At 43.7% G+C, this 21,313-nt stretch overlaps 1 protein-coding gene across 1 annotated transcript; it reads left to right on the top strand.

Annotated features, from left to right (window-relative positions):
* The first annotated feature begins 2,651 nt into the window (after positions 1-2,651).
* Positions 2,652-21,104, top strand: LOC124136579 (lactoperoxidase-like). The gene is made up of 14 exons (XM_048393585.1): positions 2,652-2,747; positions 4,718-4,778; positions 6,249-6,399; positions 7,758-7,945; positions 9,359-9,544; positions 10,976-11,060; positions 11,635-11,759; positions 12,644-12,745; positions 13,536-13,640; positions 15,901-16,418; positions 17,526-17,746; positions 18,716-18,885; positions 19,252-19,354; positions 20,989-21,104. Exons 2-14 carry the CDS (start codon positions 4,721-4,723, stop codon positions 21,050-21,052), a joined length of 2,076 nt encoding a protein of 691 aa, XP_048249542.1. The 5' UTR covers positions 2,652-2,747; positions 4,718-4,720; the 3' UTR covers positions 21,053-21,104.
* Positions 21,105-21,313: the final 209 nt, after the last annotated feature.

The following is a 21,313-nucleotide window of genomic DNA, read 5'->3' as shown; positions in this document are numbered from 1 at the left end:
CTCTGCCTATCAGTAGCCATGTCACCCCTGGCCTCACTCTGCCTATCAGTAGCCATGTCACCCCCGGCCTCACTCTGCCTATCAGCAGCCATGTCACCCCCGGCCTCACTCTGCCTATCAACAGCCATGTCACCCCCGGCCTCACTCTGCCTATCAGTAGCCATGTCACCCCCGGCCTCACTCTGCCTATCAGCACCCATGTCACCCCTGGCCTCACTCTGAGAGGACAACATGAGGCCAAGATTCTATTCCACTTGCACGTTTGCATTCAACAGGCATGTTTAAATAAGAATGTCATTGCAAGTCATCCACATTCAGTAACACCCCATTTGGTTCAGACAGCTGTTTATCTGATGTAATGCTATACTCTTGCAACACTGTTCATCCTAAGGCAGGGGCGTTGGGGTAGCCTAGTGGTTAAAGCGTTGGCTTGTCACGCCGAAGAACCGGATTTGATTCCCCACATGAATACAATGTGTAAAGCCTATTTCTGGTGTACCCCGGAGTGATCTTGCAGGAATATTGCTAAAAGCGGCATAAAACCATACTCACTCACTCACTCAGGTATTTGTCTGCCAACTGAAGCTGAACCTTCTGCAGACCATTGGTTTACACTTTCTAGTGTACAGTAGAGTACAGTACAGTACAATATTACCGGTTCAGTTCAAGACGCTTTTCAAATGATTTATAGTTCAATATTTTTTTCGCTGTTCCGGTATATTGGTTCAAAAATAAAAAAACAAGTCTTGTTATCATTTATATTGTTTAACCTACAATCTACACAGAAATTCATTTACAAATGATGTTTCCTTCAAAATTGACAGACAGAAATTGACTGGCTGAAACACCGGAATTGATATTTCTTTCATGGTGTTATCTCCCCTGTATCCATGACTACAAAATTATGGCGATGGACCATGCCAGGTAATATTTACTTTAGTATGTAGAAAAAAGGATTTGCTTGTAGAATCAGTATCAATCACTCTCAAACACTTTAGCTCCCCATATATTACAATATGGATTGCAGTATAATTATTTTGCAAATACACAGGCATCAGGGTGAACTCTTGTTTATGCAGGGGCGGTCGGGTAGCCTAGTGGTTAAAGCGTTCGCTCATCACGAATCGACCAGCGAAGATCTGGGGTAGAACAGGTCTTAAGCAACCCATGTTTGCCGTAAAAGGCGACTATGCTTGTCATAAGAGGCGACTAACGGGGTCGGGTGGTCAGGCTCGCTGACTTGGTTTGATGGATTCTCTGGTCAAGACTTGATTATTTACATACCGCTGTCATATAACTGAAATATTGCTGAGTGCGGCGTTAAACAACAAACAAACAAACAAACAAACAAACAAACAAACCATAAAAATCCCTTGAAAACTTCACCTAGGCCCCGAACACCGCAACCCAGATCAACCCTGAACAACTTGTCAAGCTTATGTTCCTGACATTGCAGTGCATAATACAATAATACTGATACCAGTTTCATGAGGTTCTGAGACAGAACAGGTCTCTCCTAGCTACTTATTACAATAGGCAAACCATTGTTGTTTAAGAACGTTAATGCCACAAGTCTGACTTGGTAAGAGGATATTCTATGAACTTTTGTTTGTTTATTATCTAATGGCGCACTCAGATATATTCCAGCTATATGACGGCGGTCTGTAAACAATCGAGTCTGGACCAGTCAGTTGTAAAGAAAATCCAGTGATTGACATCATGAGCATCGATCCATGCAGTTGGGATACAATGACATGCATCAGCCAAATCAGTGAGCCTGACCACCCGACCCCGTCAGTCGCCTCTCACAACAAGCATAGTCAGCGTGGGTTGGTGAAGGCCTATTCTACCCGGGGTCTTCACAGGTCCTGATTTTGTCAGATGTCCCTGCTCACCCTGGTTTGGCTCTATCAAATCTGTAGTTGGCAGGGTACTTGTGCTTCTTGACCATGTGGTTCTTCCGGCTCTTCGGGGCACTGAATGTCTGCCCACATCCTTGAACCAGACACACAAACTGAAACAGTCGAACATCAGCATCTTGTTACCGCTTTCTCGTCTCGTGTTATCGCTTTGTCGTCTCGTGGTATTGCTTTCTCTTCTCGTGTTACCGCTTTCTCGTCTCGTGGTATTGCTTTCTCTTCTCGTGTTACCGCTTTCTCGTCTCGTGTTATCGCTTTTTCGCCTCGTTCTATCGTTCTAGGAGTAACATTCGACTTATAGGAGTATGCCGTCTATCAGTCCGCCCGGTGGCCTTGCAACTCTTCTCAAATAGACTGGTTCTCTAGTGTACATGCGCTGCGACATCTTAGATGCGTAGCGTCAACTAGGAGAAACATTCGACTTATAGGAGTATGCCGTCTATCAGTCCGCCCGGTAGCCTTGCAACTCTTCTCAAATAGACTGGTTCTCTAGTGTATTGAATAAAATTCTTTCAAAGGTGATAATCTCAATTCCAGAAATAATTTATTTCAAATGTCAATTCTTCTTCGAAAATCTATTATCCCTTAAAATTATAAAAGTTGCTGCGACCTGAAGCAATTTATGTTCCCTCACTCACAATAATAACAGCATGACCTTGGTGGAACTCATTTGGCCTGTAAGCGTGACACCTCAGCATCATCGCATGTTAATTACGTGCACAGCGTGATTTACAGATCATAAAGGTTGGCAGTTACGCGCACGTATTTAGCGCATGTATTCATTTCCTGCAAAGACGGTGGAAGTGTCAGCAGGGCTGAAACGATATCGTAAGACTTTGAAGTTCATTTTTTAACTATGATTTCCTCAGTTAGTTATTTGAGTGTTATTTGTGTATATCTTGTATCAAAAGCCATTAAACCTCTGGTATTAAGAAGAGAAAGCATAAATACCCAAATATTCCTGTAAATATATCATTTAAGTTTGATTGTAAAACAAACCACTTTCGTTGTATGAATTGGTGTGGGGCTTTCAAGAAAGAGCTGTTATTGATAGATTTCATAATAAGTTTTGTAAATATGTATTGGGTGTTGGTAGACAGTACGGAGTAGTGCAGCTTTAGCTGACTCTGGTAGACGTGGGATTTATATTTATTGCTACCATAAATGTGTCCAGTGCTGGTGTAAATTGTTGAACGTCTGATCCCACATCCCAAGAAATGTTACCTGTTATTAAGAAGTCAGATTCAGCAGGAAGGAAGACATTGGCATCTTGTGTTTACAATAGGAATATCAATGACTTGCACATTATAAAAATTATCATTGCTGACTGTTAAATGTTATGTTTCAAATATCAATGTTAGGGAATCGATAGAAATGTTTCCATTACCGACCACCGGCCCATAATACATTAAAATAGCTTGAAAAATCGCGCATGCTGGATTAAAATGCATATATCATAACAATTTCATACACGAAACAAAGGTATAAGGTATTTCTTAATTCTTAATTGCTTTGTAATAACTCATATTATGAAGGACAAGATTATTACCTGTTTGCATTAGCTGTGTGAATTTTATAAGAGGTGGATATTCAGTGTAACATGGCGAGAGATACTTTCTTCTTATAGCGGCGGGGGCACGGCTGGCCCAGTCGTCTAAGGCCCCGCGATTCGCTTTGCAGGGTTGCGTCCCTTGGGCACGCCAGAAACCTATGATTTTGAGTTCGAATCCCGGGTTCTTCCCGATTATGTTTCTAGGTTTTCAGCACCATACCCGTGCTCGTGGGTTTCACCGAAGTGGTAAACGTCTGAGACATGCATCACGTCGGGCTTTCCTTCCACATTAAGCTGATACGCCGCGATATAACTGGAATACTGTTAAAAGCGGCATTAAACCCAACTCACTCACTCTGGATAGTACTGTGATCTACTCAATGTAGGACTCATTTAATGTTTTTATAAGTTTTTGATTATAAGAAAATGAAGCCGCGTGCGTGCGTGCGTGCATGCGTGAGATATTTACAGAGCGCCGTCACATAGGTAGTACATTGCTCAGTGCGGCGTTAAACAACTCATCTTTTTTCAAACAACATCGCTGTAGTCATTTCAAAAAGTCGATACACATGTGCCGTTCAAGCCAACTCACTGTTTCGAATATTGCAGCAGAAAATAGACACCAACCAGCGGTTAGTCATATGTTTACCAGAGTCGAATACAGAGAAAAAATGACCCCTCACAGATTAGGTTCTTGTTTATTTAAAACATTCACTGGCCATGTTAGGCGATAGAATCAAAAGCCAGTTGCTATAGCGAGTGGTGGCGCCGGCCTAAGGCCAAACTGGATTTGAGATTGTGATATGAGCTGTGATGCACTGACACAAGTTTTTAAAAGTTTTTTTCTGTCCGTCCTGAATGTTTCTCCGCGAACACAACAAACGGCGCAAACCCACGATGCCAAATAAACATCTTTGTATGTACATGTCTACATGACAAAATTTGCTTTTGACTATATAACATGGATACATTGTATATTAAATACAACTATGCAAACTATTTATCTTCCCTTAAATATACTTGAATTTGATATGACAAATATGATTTAATAGATGTACCTCGGGATTAAGATACCCGTACTCTGACCTGTTAACTCTGGATGCGCGGCCACACACGCTACATCAACCAGTATTACCTTCCCCACATGTCTTCTGGTGTTCCCCGCCGTGATATTGCTGGACTAATGCTTAAAAGCGGCGTAAAACCATACTCACGTTACGTGTCTAAACTTTACCTTTTTTTGCAGATAATGGTCGCGACAGTTTCGCTGCTTCTTCAAACTCAGTTCCTTCTCTTCCTTCTTGCAGGTATTATTATGATGATTATGATGATTATGGTTATGATTATGATGATTATGATTATGATTATGATGATGATTATGGTGATTATGATTATTATTATAGTGAATGTATGTGCAGGCTTTGTAGACATTAGTTGGGCAGAGATTCTGATATTCAGTCCATTATTACATGGTCCATTTTCTGTTAAGAATGTTTGTTAATAATTTGTACTTGAAACTCTAGCTCCTTAACATAGCCATTATATGTATCTTTTTTTCCAAGAATTTTATTTTCATACACATACTATTTTGCCGTAAGTAGAAGATAATTGAGTATCGTTTGGATCTTCTTGCGGGTAGTTGACGTTTAGCCATAGAACCGACGTTTACTAATAGTATGCAAATAATTCATTACAAAGTCATCGTGCAGTCCTATATGAAATTTACACATAATTTCATGGCGACAGAGTTGTGTCCCTTTTGTCATGTCAGGACCTGCTACTCCTCGATTCGAATTCCACGATTGCTTCGTCGCCATGCAGAGGGTGTAACCAAGTTTTACACATTCCTCGCTGCTGGTTGGCTGGTTCTTTGTTTTACGCCGCACTCAGCAATATTCCAGCTGTGTGACGGCGGTCTGTAAATAATCGAGTCTAGACCAGACAATCCAGTGATTGATACCATAAGCATCGATCCACGCAATTGGGATCGATGACATGCGTCAACCAAGTCAGCAAGCCTGACCACCCGATCCCGTTAAGTCGCCTCTTACGACAAGCATAGTTACCTTTTACGGCAAGAATGGGTTGCTGAAGACCTATTCAAACCCGGACCTTCACGGGTCCCATGCTTCGCGTGTCCTTGGAGCTGTGTTCAGTCATAATGTTGACATGTAGGGTATTTCGTTTTAATTCAGTGTACCCGTGAAGATTCAGGGGTAGAAAATGTCTTTAGCAACCCATACTTGCCGTAAAAGACGACCATGCTTGTCGTAAATTAAAAGGCGACTAACGGGATCGGATGGTCAGGCTCGCTGACCTGGTTGATACATGCCATCGATCCTAATTGCGTGGGTCGATGCTCATGATGTCAATTACTGGATTGTCTGGTCCAGACTCGATTATTTTACAGACCGCCGTCATATAGCTGGAATATTGCTGAGTGCGACGTTAAACAACAAACAAAATGAAAGGATGTTGTGATGCGATAAAGTATGTCTTTAACATGTATATCTCGATCCCTGAGACGCAGCAATTCGCTCTGCAGAGTAGCGTCCCTTAAGCGTGCCAGAATCCTATCATCATGGGTTGAAATCCCGGCCCGACCTGATGATCGTTGGTTTGTCAGTACTATAACCCAGTTTGGGTTTTTTACCAAAGGTAAACGTCTGAGACCTGCATTACTTCGGGTTTTGCTCCCACATCAAATATACACATCGTGACATAACTTAAACACTGGCGTTGAATTCTTAATTCCCAAATTAAAACTTCGATTTCAGCCTTGTCCGGCAGTGATGCAAAGCGGCCTAGTCGGGTTATAAATTCCTCGTTCAACTTTCATTTTGGACTGGTGCGAAGCAGCTTTAAATCGATCACCAGGTCGAAAGACCAGAAGCTGAAACGCAAAAACTTAAGAAAGTTTCTGAAAGAGTAAGTAGACTTTATGATGAAACGTTGTGAGACCTATCTTCCCGAGGCGAGGGAGTTACTTACTATAGACTATACGGACTATATCGCTATTACTGACCACCGTCATATAGCTGGAATATTGCTGAGTGCGGCGTCAAACAGACATATGTATCTGGTTGACGTGTGATGGTTGTTGTAGCTGTGGTTGCCGTGTGATGGTTGGGCTGCAGCTGTAGTTGTCGTGTGATGGTTGAGCAGTCGCTGTGGTTGCCGTGTGAGGGTTGGGCAGTCGGTGTCGTTGCCTTGTGATGGTTGGGCAGACGGTGTCGTTGCCGTGTGATGGTTGGGTAGTCACTGTGGTTGCCGTGTGATGGTTTGGTAGTCGCTGTGGTTGTCGTGTGATGGTTGGGTAGTCGCTGTGGTTGCCGTGTGATGGTTGGGTAGTCGCTGTGGTTGCCGCGTGAGGGTTGGGCAGTCGCTGTGGTTGCCGTGTGAGGGTTGGGCAGTCGCTGTGGTTGTCGTGTGATGGTTGGGCAGTCGCTTTGGTTGCCGTGTGATGGTTGGGCAGACGGTGTCGTTGCCGTGTGATGGTTGGGTAGTCGCTGTGGTTGCCGCATCCCCTCATAGTTTGATATCAGTTTTTATACACATGTACAGTTGTATATCAGAAGCACGGGCGCCGCAGTTCGCCATACAGAGTTGCGTCCATTGGGCACGCCAGAAACCTATTATCGGAGCGAACCGGGTTTCAAACCCACGAATCCCGGTTCGCACCGATTGTTTGAAGGTTTGTCAGCACCATTACTTTTCTAGATGTTCGTTTGTTTGAACGAAAAGCTACAAAATCACGCGTTCGTACAATGCATAGAATAACATAAAACGGACAGCATAAATCATGAGAACATCACGACAATCTGATTATTTCGGAGACTTTCGGAATCAACAGATTTGAGTTTCCCTGGCTTAAACCTTTCAATTATTAAGGTTGATATATAATCCTTCCATATTTTTGCATAATGAAAATTGCATCAGTTATATACTTGTTTAAAATGCATGTTCAGAATGGCTAGTGAATACCTGGTTCAGAAACAACTGCAAGAAAAATGGCGTGACGTCATCATAATGTTTTTATAAGTTGTTAATTTCATAGTTTCTTCCATGTCTCCGTGGTAAAAGACCTTCGTTTTCCGTGAAACTGTTTTATCAAAGGGTGGGAGAGAGGGAGAAGATCCGCCCTTGACAAGTGGTGTTAAACAGTCGGCTAAATGCCCAGTCAAAGACAAAGAAGCCATGATTTTTTCCAGGTTATTTAGACCACAGTGATGGAAAAGCTGGAATATTGCCGAATACACAACCAACAATGTCAATATCTCGTTTAGACACCCAAAAGCGTCAAAAGAAGAGATTAAGCGTGCTAAGAAAAAGGCAGACTGTCCCGCGTCGTTTAAGTGTTCTGAAGAGGACCTCTATCGTACTCCCGACGGCAGCTGTAACAACCTGGACCATCCGCATTGGGGAGCGGCAAATCAGCCATTCCGACGATACCTACCCCCTGAGTATAGTGATAGTAAGTAGAGATGAACGTCATAAGTCTACCCGTGAAGATCCAGGGTAGAATAGGTCTTCAGCAACCCATGCTTGCCATAAAAGGCGACTATGCATGTCGTAAAAGGCGACTAACGGAATCGGGTGGTCAGGCTCGCTGACTTGGTTGATGCATGTCATCGAATCCAAACTGCGTGGATCGATGCTCCTGATATCAACCACTGGATTGTCTGGTCCAGACTCGATTATTTACAGACCGCCGTCATAAAGCTGGCGTTAAACAACGAACAAAAATATCATAAGTCTACAGTATACGTATACTACTCAACATTTGCTAAGGACTAAAATAGTCGTCTTTAGGAAAAGGGTTGATTCTTAGATAATGTTGAGTAGTATATGTGGACACCAACCCTGTGGTATAGTGGTCGGGTCTGTGGCCAGAAATCTATGATTGTGGGTTCGAATCCCTGTTCGATGCGATTTATGTTTCTTGGTTTGTCTGCACCATACCCGTGCTCGTGGGTTTCACCGAAGTGGTAAACGTCTACGACCTGCATCACTTCAGGCTTTCCTCCCACATTAAGCGGACACGCCGCGATATAACTCACCCGTATGCACGTCGTTATGTGCGTGCAATAGTGGGTGAGTGAGTTTGTTTTACGCCGCTTTTAGCAATATTCCAGCAATATCACGGCATGGGACACCAGACACAGGCTTCACACATCGTACCCATCGGGAATCGAACCCGGGTCTTTAGCGTGACGAGCGAACGCTTTAACCACTAGGCTACCCGATGTAAGTGCAATAATCTTGAACGCAGTGATAAATCTCATTTCACCTTACCTCACTAGAGCTAAATAACAGGAATACTGTTCAAAGGGGCGTTAAACACAACTCACTCAGTGTAAACTATGTTACACGACTGCGCACTGTACTGCTACTGATACATATGTAATCAAATGTATATTTTATAGGCTGTTATTATTGCCGCAGTCAGTTCATCGGTATGTTCATGTTATGTTCTCAGTTCCTTTGGGAGTAATGTGGTACTTGTGGGGGATATTTCACTGGATTGTCTGGTCGACAGATTTATTTACAGACCGCCTTCATATAGCTGGATAAGTGCTGCAGAATGCGGTGTTAAACAAAACATGCCTAACTGGTGGATTTTGCTGCTTTTGAAAAAAAGAATTATTTACGTTTCAACGAGTTAAAATTAGGGTAGGGATTTTTTCCTGTGCCAAACACGTAAACCTTGCAATTCTCCAGGACTGGGCAATACTGTTTTCACACATATTTAAGCTTATTCATAATTCAAAAGATGGCTGGGAATAGTGAATTTTCCTTCAGCCCTTTGTAAGACAGATATATGCAAGTCGTTTCTCTTTTATATGTCCTATTTGACATTCTGACACGGCCATTGACTATACTGCAGAAGAAAGTCAACCACGCTTGAAGGGCAAGAAAGGACCGCTGCCCAGCGCCCGGGAAGTGAGTCGACGGTTCCACACTGCTGGCACGGAGGTGGTGGAGGAAGCTGGCGTCACGCACATGGTGATGCAATGGGGGCAGTTCCTAGACCACGACATCGACTTCACCCCCGTGCAGGCCGAAAAGATTGGTCAGTACACCTCTACACCTCCTATTAATATTAAGACTTGACATTCACTTTGTGTGAGTTTATTGGAATATGAATATGGATTATCGTTGCTCATTCTGTAAACCATTGTTTTCCTGGACCAGATTCGACATCTTACATGCCGCCACGAGGTAGATGGAATATGCGATGAAAAACAGTAACTCATTCGATGTGCATTTTCAATTTGGGCAGTGATGCAAGGTTTCTTCAGCAAACTTTGAAAGAAATATTAAAGAATATGATGTATGAATCTCATGGCTATATCATGGCGTCAAGGTGGACAGTTTTGTAATTTTCGTCTGAGGCAATTCAGCCAGAGTTACGTCCCTTAGGTATGCCATGATCTACTGAGCATGGGATCGTATCCCAGTGTGGCCCTCGATATAATCCTTTGCTTCCTTCAGCACTGTACCAATGGTAAACGCCTAACAGTGGCACCGCTTTGCGATTTGCTCGCACATTAAGCTGACAGGTCGCAATATAAGTGAAATATTGCTCATCACATTTCGGTACGTTTTCCACCGCCAGGGTTAGAACTAAATTCAAAAGCTTCGCTAGCCCGGGTGAAGATAAAGTGCCCTTGTAATACTAAAACAAAGGGAAAGTGAGAAATTTGTACTAGCCTGCTGGAATGTGTACTAGCCCCGGGCTATCGGGCAAGTGTAAAGTTCTAACCCTGCCGGGACCGCTTCCGTGGACAAGCGGATAGAGCGTCTGCCTTGAGAGCGGAAGGTCGGTGGTTTGATTCCCGGCCGTGTCATCCCTTCCCGAGGCAAGGGAGAAAAGGTCCATTTTCCACACTTGCCGAACTTGACTAGAATTTCTGGGCTCGATCGAAGCGCCACCAGTGGATATTACGAGTTATGCCCCTTCTATGGCACTCCTATTGACCAATCAAATTTAACCTCTCATATCACAAACATTTGCTTCAAACAAAATGGCAGCGCTAAATCAAGGCGATCTGATCAATAATCAAGATCTAAATTGGAATAAAATGGGTCTTACCCCACGAAGTGCCTCAAATCACGCGAGGACCTTGATGAAAAACATGAAAAGATTTGCAAACTATATGTCGACGCCAAGCTGACGGTGCACATGCTTTGCAATTCCTGCAATCAGTTAACAACCGGATGTCGATTTCCTCACACGAATATGATTTTTATCCTTCCTGGCGCTCGGCAGTAAAGGGATGGAACAAGGACTGGTATCCATGTAAACTGGGTCATGATGGCCCAGTGAACTGGTATTACAAACCGGCTTTAGCACAGCCTATTAAAGGCAGCCACACCCGCGTGCATATGCACGTCGCTATAGAAGTGCAATAATCTTGACCGCGAGGTAAAACCCCATTTCATCTCGCCTATACCTCACCAATGCATTTTTCTTATTACATTTTCTAACCCTATATGACAGGAAACGACGTAAAGCCATATGCCTGCTGTGAAGACAAACTGAAAAGCGTTACCGAGTATGCTGTGAAAGCAATTTACTCATACGAGTGAGTATGCCACTCTCATGCATTCTTTGTGAAGCCCATTTCTTGGACACCCCAACCCCCCGTGAGATTGCTAGAATATTGCTAACACCTGCGTAAAACCTTACTCACCCACTCTTGCATAGACCATGGAAGATCCAGGTTAGATCTTCAGCAAACTTGCCGTAACAGGCGACTAACGGGATCGGGAGGTCAGGCTCGCTGTCTTGGTTGACGCATGTCACCGTATCCAAACTGCGTGGATCGATCCTCATGATGTCGATCACTGGATTGTCTGGTCCAGACTCATTTTTTTACCGACCGCCATCATATAGCCTGAATATTGCTGAGGGCGGCGAAAATATTGAACTTCTTAATATGTTAATATTTTGCGTTTTTTGTGATTTCGTTGGTAATTATCCTTGGCTCGATTGAAGAAAATCAGTTCTAAACATCGTAAATCTTGTGACGTGGCGGGTCTTTTTTCGATATGGTGCCATACAACTGTCGCATCCGAAATAAGAAAAGTAGCTGCAACGTATTACAAAACAATATGCAGCCACAAAATATTAAAAGGACAATAAATTTTATTTTTCAGAACTTGCTTCCCCATACCCATATTGCCCACCGACCCAGTCTTCAATGGACCAACAAGAAAGAAGAAGCTCAACTGCTTTAGTTTTGCTCGGTCAGTGCAAGTTGAAAATACAGATTGTGAGATTGGTACGTGGTCAACTGAAGTATCCCTTTTCCGCCTGGGCTCATCAGATGTTGGTTGAATTGAAAGTATGGCTATGTATTAAACGTATCGGATATGGGCCTTATTCCTGCAAAAACGACGTTTAATACACATACAAACATTTAGCATTTAAAAGTCGCCTTAACTTTAAATTTGGACATTTTCCCGAGGCAAGAGAGTTAACTGACTTTAAAAGTTTCCATCCCCGGCCGCGTCTTACCAAAAGACGGTAAAAGATGGTACTTGTTGTTACCGTGTCTGGCGCTCCGAGTCAGTATACTGTGTCTGAGAGGGGTATTCATGTTAAACTGCGGCATGGTATCTCGATGGGCTAGCACTGTAAATCGGCATCAGTCCGGACTCGCGTACACGCACACGCACACGCACACGCACACGCACACGCACACGCACACACACACATGCACGTCGCTATAAAAGTGCAATAATCTTGGATCTGTTTCGAATAACGCCAATGTGGAGGGCCAGGCAGTTTAATAACGATTAGTTTCGAATTAGAATTATAAGTATTCTTGCTATTCCTATGAAAAATATTTAGTTGGAATAAAAGCACTCTGTTCAGAATCAATATTTCACGGGGGGCCACTTCGTCTAAGGTGCCGCAATTAACTGTGCAGAGTTGCGTCCCTTGGGCACGCCAGAAACTATGATTGTGGGTTCGAATCCCGGTTCGCCCTTATTATGTTTCTAGGTTTGTTGGTACCATACCCGTGCTCGTGAGTTTCACCAAAGTGGTAAACGTCTGAGACCTGCATCACTTCGGGCTTTCCTCCCACATTAGGCTGACATGCCGTGATGTAACTGAAATACTGTTCAAATGGGCGTTAAACCCAACTCATTTACTCTTCAGCTCCCGTTGAACAGTTGAATCAAATCACGGCTTACATCGACGCATCGAACGTGTATGGGTCGTCCAAGGAGGAACAGGATTCCTTGAGGGAATTTAATCAAGGTACCTGTTTATTTCGTGTATGTTGGTAGGGCAATCAATGTTTGACTGCACCTCAACTTGGTGAGACTTATTATGATCAATTATGAATGAAATTTTCTTATAACGTTTAGCATCCTTTGAAATAAGTTCAGTCGTAGGATAATACTTTGGGAATACACTCCTTCCGTTCAAGCTATCACGTGGCAGTATGTCACGTGTCAATGATACGTATATGTGGTCAGGGACCGATCATTTCATTTTGAGTGGGGAGGGGGCTTGTATGGATATTGGTTGCATTAAGAGTGACTGTTTTGGAGTAGACGTCTTAACGTTAAGCTAACTTTATGCTCATGGACGGAGCGGGGTCCTAAGCTGGATAACTTGTTCCCTATTTATTTCAATCTGAAACAAAAATGTTCAAACAAAACAAGATGGCACTAAGTCTCGTTCAGAAGAGACACGTTGATTGGTTTCGACATCAAGCTCATAAGCGAGATCATTCTCTACTGGTGATAAGCGATCATTTCAGAAACGATGCCATGGTTGCGAATGGGTATAGGTAGCCTTGCTCCAAGGCTGTATTGAATATGTCCTTGGGTGTCGAGTAATTCTATCCTTAGTCAAGTCTAGATAAGCGCACAGTACAGGATACCAGTCTCTAATAGGGACACCTTGTTCATATTTAGATAATCTAGAAATTATCATAATTTAAACTCATAACTTAGATACTTTTGCAAGTCTGGGGTATGGGGAATGTGTTGTAGGATGCGACAAGGTGGACAATCGATGATATACCGCCTGTTTCTTCCAGGTTTGATGAAATGCCAGAGGATACCGAGTCAACATGGATGCCCTGCTGCCGATCTATTGCCCTCTAACGTCAACACGTGTGGATCAACAAAATGTTTCAAAGCAGGTAATACTAATACGACGAATAGGCTTTTGTCCATGGGGTGTGAACCGGTGAAGATCCGGGTTAAAATTGGTCTTCAGCAACCAATGCTTGTCTTAAGAGACGACTAACAGGGTCGCCGACATGGTTCATGTATGTAATCGTTTCCCAATTGCGTAGATCGAGGCTCATGATGTCCATCACTAGATTGTCTGGTTCGGACTCGATATATTTACAGACCGCCTTCATATAGCTAGAATGGTTGGTTGGCTGGCTGGTTTGTTGTTTAACGCCGCACTCTATTATTCTCAATATTCAAGCTATATGAAGGCGATCTGTAAATAATCGAGTCTGGACCAGACAATCCAGTGATTGGCATCATGAGCATGGATCCACGCAGTTTGGATTCGATGACATGCATCAACCAAGTCAGCGAGCCTGACCACCCGATTCCGTTAGTCGCCTTTTACGACATGCATAGTCGCCTCTTATGGCAAGCATGGGTTGCTGAAGACCCATTCTACCCTGGATCTTCACGGGTAGACTTATGACGTTCATCTCTACTTACTATCACTATACTCAGGGGGTAGGTATCGTCGGAATGGCTGATTTGCCGCTCCCCAATGCGGATGGTCCAGGTTGTTACAGCTGCCGTCGGGAGTACGATAGAGGTCCTCTTCAGAACACTCAAACGACGCGGGACAGTCTGCCTTTTTCTTAGCACGCTTAATCTCTTCTTTTGACGCTTTTGGGTGTCTAAACGAGATATTGACATTGTTGGTTGTGTATTCCACGCAATTGGGATCGATGACATGCATCAATCAAGTCAGCCAACCTGACCACCCGATCCCGTTATTCGCCTCCTACGGCAAGTATAGTCGCCTTTTACGGCAAGTATAGTCGCCTTTTACGGCAAGTATAGTCGCCTTTTACGGCAAGTATAGTCGCCTTTTACGGCAAGTATAGTCGCCTTTTACGGCAAGCATGGGTTGCTGATGAGCAGTTAGAATAATGCTACAACAAATACAACATAAGGATTAGAGGTTTCCTTCCCTGACGCTTCTATTAATAACAGTGCAATATCAAGCCGGCAACACTAACTTGGACTCAGATTGGACCAACGTGAGAAATCAAACGTGGACTGCCGGCGAGACGAGCAAAGGCTGCACTGGGCTTCTCCACTGTTTTCTTAAACTGGAAAGACTTTGGGCAAACATTTGGCTTGATACAGGTGGAGACGGTTAACCCACGGTGTGCACGTGCAGGTCATGACGATGAAATTAATGCGTCCTCGGAGACGCATGTTGCTCATAAGACTATATCCATGCTTGCCGTTAAAGGCGACCATGCTTGTCTTAAGAGGCGACTAACGGGATCGTCTGGTCTGACTCGATTTGGTTGATGCATGTCAACGTATCCCAATTCTGTGGATCGATGCTCATGATGTCAATCACTGGCTTGTCTGGTCCAGACTCGATTATTTCACAGACCGCCGTCATATAGCTGGAATATTGCTGATTGCGGCGTTAAACAACAAATAAATAAATTGTCATCTGGAAGACTGCAACGGCCCAGTCAGTTCCTTACTGTCCTCGCTGACCATTGGGGAAGTAAATCTAAACTGACATTCACTGTCGCTGTCTCAGTTTTCCCCCATTTCCGACATGCTCAATTAATCCGTCTCCTCCCTCATCCCGGTCCTCTGAGGCGCCGCGATTCGCTGTGCAGAGTTGCATCCCTTTGACTGTGGGTTAGAATCCCGGTTCGCCCCTAGGTTTGTCAGCACCATACCCGTGCTCGTGGGTTTCACCGAAGTGGTAAACGTCTGAGACCTGAATCACTTTGGGTTGTATGAAGGTTAGTTTCGAATTATGATTGTAGTCCTGCAATTCCTCATGAAAAATATTTAGTTCTACAAAAAGCAATTCTTTTCAGAATTAGTTACTGTATGTCGGATGCACGGGTGGCCCAGTCGCGGAGTTACCTCCCTTGATCGTTGGTTCGAATCCCGGTTCGCCCCGGTTGTTTCTAGGTTTCTAGCACCAAACCCGTGCTCGAGGGTTCCAACCAAAGTGGTAAACGTCTGAGACTTGCATCACTTCGGGCTTCCCTCCCACGCTGTGACATAACTGGAATAAAGTGGCGTTAAACCCAACTCGCTCATAAGGTCTATAAGGTTAAGGGCATGGGGGTGTCTACTCAACACCAGTTTGGTTTAATCTTATGTTTAATACTATGAAAAGATACGTTTATTTATGTGTTTTTTTGCAATGACATCCTTCAGGCGACGTCCGGGTGAACGAACAGGTTGGTCTGGCAAGCATCCACACTGTGTGGCTGAGACAACACAACGCCGTTGCCAGGCAACTAGGTGCCATGAATAAGGCATGGAGGGACGACGACGAGAAAGTCTTTCAAGAAACCCGAAAAATTGTAGGCGCGATGATGCAAGTGATTACTTACAACGAGTTTCTGCCCATCGTACTTGGGGACGAGATGAAGAAGTACAAGCTCGATTCAGAAGATGCCACGCCAAGTATATATCAAGACGATTTACTCAAGGATCTTCTTGATCTGTTAGCTCCGAAAAGCAAGCACAGGTCCTTAGATGCAACTATCAGGAACTCATTTGCGACTGCCGCCTACCGTTTTGGCCATTCACAGATCCGCGGCGCGACGTCTTTGGGTAACAATGTGACAATAAAGCTCAGTGATGCGTTTGGCGATACGGCAATGATGACCCAAAACCACTGTGTCACAAGGCAATGGATGCGTGGACTAGCGCAGGACAAGTGTTTAAAGGTAGGCATTGGCTTCTAATATTCGATCACCTCTTTCCTCACGACTTTGGTTTCGGGCCCGCATTTCTATGTTTATTTAGAGATAATGTTATTATTTATTCCTTTTATAACGCACTTATAATAGCCAGTTGGGGGACACGGTTGGCCCAGTCGTCTAACGCTGTGCAGAGTTGGGGCACGCAAGAAACCTATGATTGTGGGTTCGAATCCCGGTTCGCCCCAATTATGTGTCTAGGTTTGTCAGCATCATACCCGTGCTCGTGGGTTTCACCGAAGTGGTAAACGTCTGAGACCTGAATCACTTCGGGCTTTCCTCCCACATTAAGCTGACACGTCGCGATATAACTGGAATACTGTTAAAAAGCGACGTTAAACCAAACTCACTCACTAAAATAGCCAGTCAACAGGTGATTGCTCATTGTGCTAGATATATCAATAGTGGTTCCTGTGTACACCGCATCATCACAAATCAGGTCACAGGTAACGATTATTTATAGTAAAGAGTCTATTAGGACCTGAGGAATCTTTCGGGTTTAATTGAAAGTTCAGAAACACTGTACGATTTACGAATTCGAAGGTAGATATTTTAGGTACTGCAAAAAAAAATCCAGCTTGTGGTAAGAGAAGCAGGGACTAATTCCATTTTCTTGAATTAATGATGAAAGATGATGATCCGGGATAGAATAGGTCTTCAGCATCCCATGCTTGCTGTAAAAGCCGACTTTGCTTGTCGTAAAAGGCGACTGACGGCATCGGGTGGTCAGGCTCGCTGACTAGGTTGATGCATGTCATCTAGCCCAATTGCATGGATCGATGCTCATGATATCAATCACTGAATTGTCTGGTCAAGACTCGATTATTTACAGACCGCCGTCATATAGCTGGAATATTGCTGAGTGCGGCGTAAAACAACAAACCAACCAATTCTTGAAAATGAAAATGTTTTGAAATATAACTTTTCTAAGTCTGTGATGTGTTAAAACAATGAAAATGTCTCATGTCGTCAATCACTGGATTATCTGGTCCAGAGGCGATTATGCACAGACCGCCGTCATATAGCTGGAATAATTCGGCATTTAACATCCAATAAACTTGTCTCCTGCTAAAGGTTGACCGGTTCCTGAGCCCTGAGGTTACTGACCACCTGTTTGAGGACGCCGATGGCAACAAACTGGACCTTGCAGCGTTAAACATCCAGCGGGGGCGGGACCATGGCTTGCCTGGCTACAACGCCTGGAGGAAATTCTGTGGGCTGAAAACGTTCCAAAAGTTTTCTGCCATGACCGATCATACTAGTCAAGAAAAGGAATTATTGTCGTCACTGTACGAGTAAGTTGTTTGTCTGTTTTGATATGTAGGGACTCGCAGCGATTCCTGTGACGGATGGGTTAGTTTGACAGCAAGACCTACAAGAGTGATTTGTCAAGCTTGTGACTGTTCCTTTCATTCTGTTAAGAGTTTAGTTATTAAGCTATCAACACAGTCATGGAATTGGGATTCGGAACTGTTTTTTGTTGTTGTTGTTTAACGCCGCACTCGGCAATATTCCAGCTGTATGACGGCGGTCAGTAAATAATCGAGTCTGGACCAGACAATCCAGTGATTGACATCATAAGCATCGATCCACGCAATTGGGATACGATGACATGCATCAACCACCCGATCCCGTTAGTCGCCTTTTACGGCGAACGGATGGGTCCTCAGTGTAACGTGTATTGTAAAGAGAAAGTGAAATGTCGAGTTGAACGTCGCTAAAGGCTCAGCGACGGCTCTTGGTTGAGAGGCGCATTACGGGTTCGGGTGATCTAATTCGTTGACATGACTTAATGCACTTCGCGAGGTAAGATCCGTTTCATTACAATAGAGATCTTGGTCATCGATCAGATCAAATGACTGGGCGCCGCCGTTTTGTTTGAAGCAAATGCAAGTGATAGGAGAGATGGAATCTGATTGGTCAACAGAAAGGACATTGAAAGGACATTGAAAGGACATTACTAGTAATATCCACTGATGGCACTGCGATCGAGCCCAGATATTCCAGTCGAGTTCGACAAGGGCGGTAACTGGACTTTTACAGTCGGTCAACTCCCTTGCCTCGGGAAGATGTGATGTTACTTAACTACCGTGCAAACACAACTCGCTCACTTTAGAAAGCCATGATGCTACTTTCCACCTGTTTGGTTTTCTGATGCTCTTGGAGCTGTTTTCCATCAATTGCCGTTACTGACAGCTTTAAGTGAAATATACTAAAATGGCGTCCTAACACTTTAAAACGTTTTATTTATTCTTGTTCACTAGTCACCCAAACGACATCGACCTCTTCACCGCTGGGGTCAGTGAGAAGCCATACAACGGCGGGTTGGTCGGGCCGACATTCGCCTGTATCCTCGGCCGTCAGTTTTCTGCTCTCAAACATGGCGACCGATTTTGGTATGAGAGAGCTGATGAAAGCGTGAGTTTCACAACAGGTACGTGTTATCAAAATAATAATTCGGTTTGGACTGGGTGTTTTGCTTTTCTTTTTCTTTTTTTTTTTTGGGGGGGGGGGGGGGGGTGTCAACTCCTGATTATTTTCTACTTACACTTATTAGCCTAAATATTCCTCTTAGCTGACTGCATGACATCCCGATGGCGTCGATGTTCATGCTTCGTCATTGGACTTATTCAAATATTTACAGGCCGCCTAGTTTGGCCGTAGTATTGCTCACTGCGGCGTGGAACAACATTCACTCGCGTCACTGTACTTGCTTTGGAATGGACTGTTCAGTGTCGCGTTGAATGAGAAGGGAAACATTGCTCTCATCTAATATCTCAACATTCTTTTCTTGTTTCAGAGCAAATTGAAGAGCTTCGCAAGGTAACGTTTTCCCGGGTCCTGTGTGATCACACCGGCATTACAAAAATACAGCCAAACAGCTTCCGTTCTACAAGCGACACGTATGTACTGCTTTTCGCTTATCCACATATTTTTTAAAATATTTTTTTAATATCATTTTTGGTCTCATCGGACTGAAGATCCGGGGTAGAATAGGCTCGCTGACTTGGTTGATGCTTGTCATCGTGTCGCAATTGCGAGGATCGATGCTCCATGCACAATCACTGGATTGTCTGGTCCTGACACGACTATTTACAGACCGCCGTCATATAGCTGGAATATTGCTGAGTGCGGCGTTAAACAACAAACTAACAAAACCGATATACATGTATGGTCTGTGCGTAATGAACAAATGTTTTATTGTTAATGATCCTAAAGGTAGTTGTGGTCATTTTTATGAAGATATTCTTCATTTAGGAGGTAAACCTACTTGTTAAAAAATGTATGTAGTCCCACTGTAGAGTAGATACCTCTTTTTTTCATTTGGAACCGAGTGCTTTCTCCATTCAACCATGACGGCGCTCTCTTGCAACGCGTAACAATGGACGAGTACATTCCGGAAAAGGGGTCACAGGAAGTTTAACAATAAAATACCCGTAGCCTTGACTAGTTCAAAATAAATTTTCAAAACAGTTTCTTTCCGAAAGAATATAACAAATAACCCTCCAGACTTTGTCGCCTTTTACGACAAGCATAGTCGCCTTTTAGGGTTGCTGAAGACCTATTCTACCCCAGATCTTCACGAGTCCATTATAGCAAATAACACGGTTTTAAACCCAACATGGTGGCATGGATGGCCTCGTCGTCTGAGGCGCCACAATGCAAGGTTTGTCATCACCACACCCGTCTGAGACCATCATCACTTGTGGCTTTCCTGCCACGTTAGGCTGACACGCCATGATATGACTGGAATACTGTTACATCAATATCTCAGGGCCCCTATTTCGGTAAACCTACACTCAGCCCTGGATCCGTTCGCGCTTCTCGCTCTCTCAAATTACCTGCCCTTGATTTCTTTCAGTCATTTTGATTGGCTACGCTACCAGGACTAACGTACCAATCAGAATGCGAGTTGCAAAGCAGCTGCAACGTTGGGTTGGCGATGTCAACAATATAGCGGCCAGTCTCACTCGTTACGATAGTGTTTGCGAGAAGTTAAACGTTGAAAAAACTGACTGACTCGCAAAAGAAAGTCTTTTTGGTGGAAAGGATGTCTTCGTGTCTTTTAAAACTGGAGGTGGCTTTGATTACTCGGCAATACGAGTTACCTCCCTTACCCATGTCTTTTCCTCGGGTCGACGTTTTATTGGTCGGTAAAAGGTCAAAGAAAATGAAGGGCGGGTAATTTAAGATTGCCAGGACCACGGGATGGGCCCCAATGGATAGTGTTAGTTTACGAAAATGCTAGACCTGGCGATAAAGATGTGTTCAGTGCAGCGTTAAACTCAACCCACTCACTCACTTTATGTGGTACCTATTGTGTTCCCGTTGTAGTATTACTGACATCGATAGAAATTAAACTTGTATCCTCCTAAACGTTTTTTGTTCATCCACTCCTTCTTATACCGACATTTTGTTGTATTTGCTCGAAAGGTGAATTTATAATTCAGAACGAACACACTTTAGTCCGTATACAGTCCATTCATATCCGAAGGTTGTTCAAACTGCCTATTTTAAAGAGTTGTCTTTCTTCCAGAAACCAGATCAAGGATTGTGGGGATCTTCCGAAAATGGACATCTCAAAATGGAAAGTCCTCTAGATCACTCAATGTAGTTTTGTATATCTGCATAATAAATTGTATGGTGGTCGGATGCTCTGTGTGTATGTGTTGAGCATTTGGATTAGTGAGCTGATATGACGTTTAGGTATTAAATGTCATCGTACCCAATCTCATTAAAATCAGTTCTGAGTTCTCGCTGCCGCTAAACAATGATCTTAGGACATCCCATTACGGATCACGTCAGAACGACCTTTCAGGAACTTTGACCGACCACTGAAACGACTGACACGAAGTCGACAT

The sequence above is a fragment of the Haliotis rufescens genome, unplaced genomic scaffold (assembly GCF_023055435.1).
Source record: "Haliotis rufescens isolate VD_foot unplaced genomic scaffold, xgHalRufe1.0.p SCAF_12, whole genome shotgun sequence".
In the NCBI taxonomy this organism is placed as follows: domain Eukaryota; kingdom Metazoa; phylum Mollusca; class Gastropoda; order Lepetellida; family Haliotidae; genus Haliotis; species Haliotis rufescens.
Note: the sequence above shows the minus strand (reverse complement) of the source record. Positions and strands in the feature narration are given on the sequence as shown.

Excerpts from the sequence above, each read along its gene's own strand:
- LOC124136579 (XM_048393585.1), top strand. The coding sequence starts at position 4,721 with ATGGTCGCGACAGTTTCGCTGCTTCTTCAAACTCAGTTCCTTCTCTTC. Across the intron at positions 9,545-10,975 it reads CGTGCAGGCCGAAAAGATTG|GAAACGACGTAAAGCCATAT; the intron begins GTCAGTACACCT and ends CCTATATGACAG. Across the intron at positions 11,061-11,634 it reads AAAGCAATTTACTCATACGA|AACTTGCTTCCCCATACCCA; the intron begins GTGAGTATGCCA and ends TTTATTTTTCAG.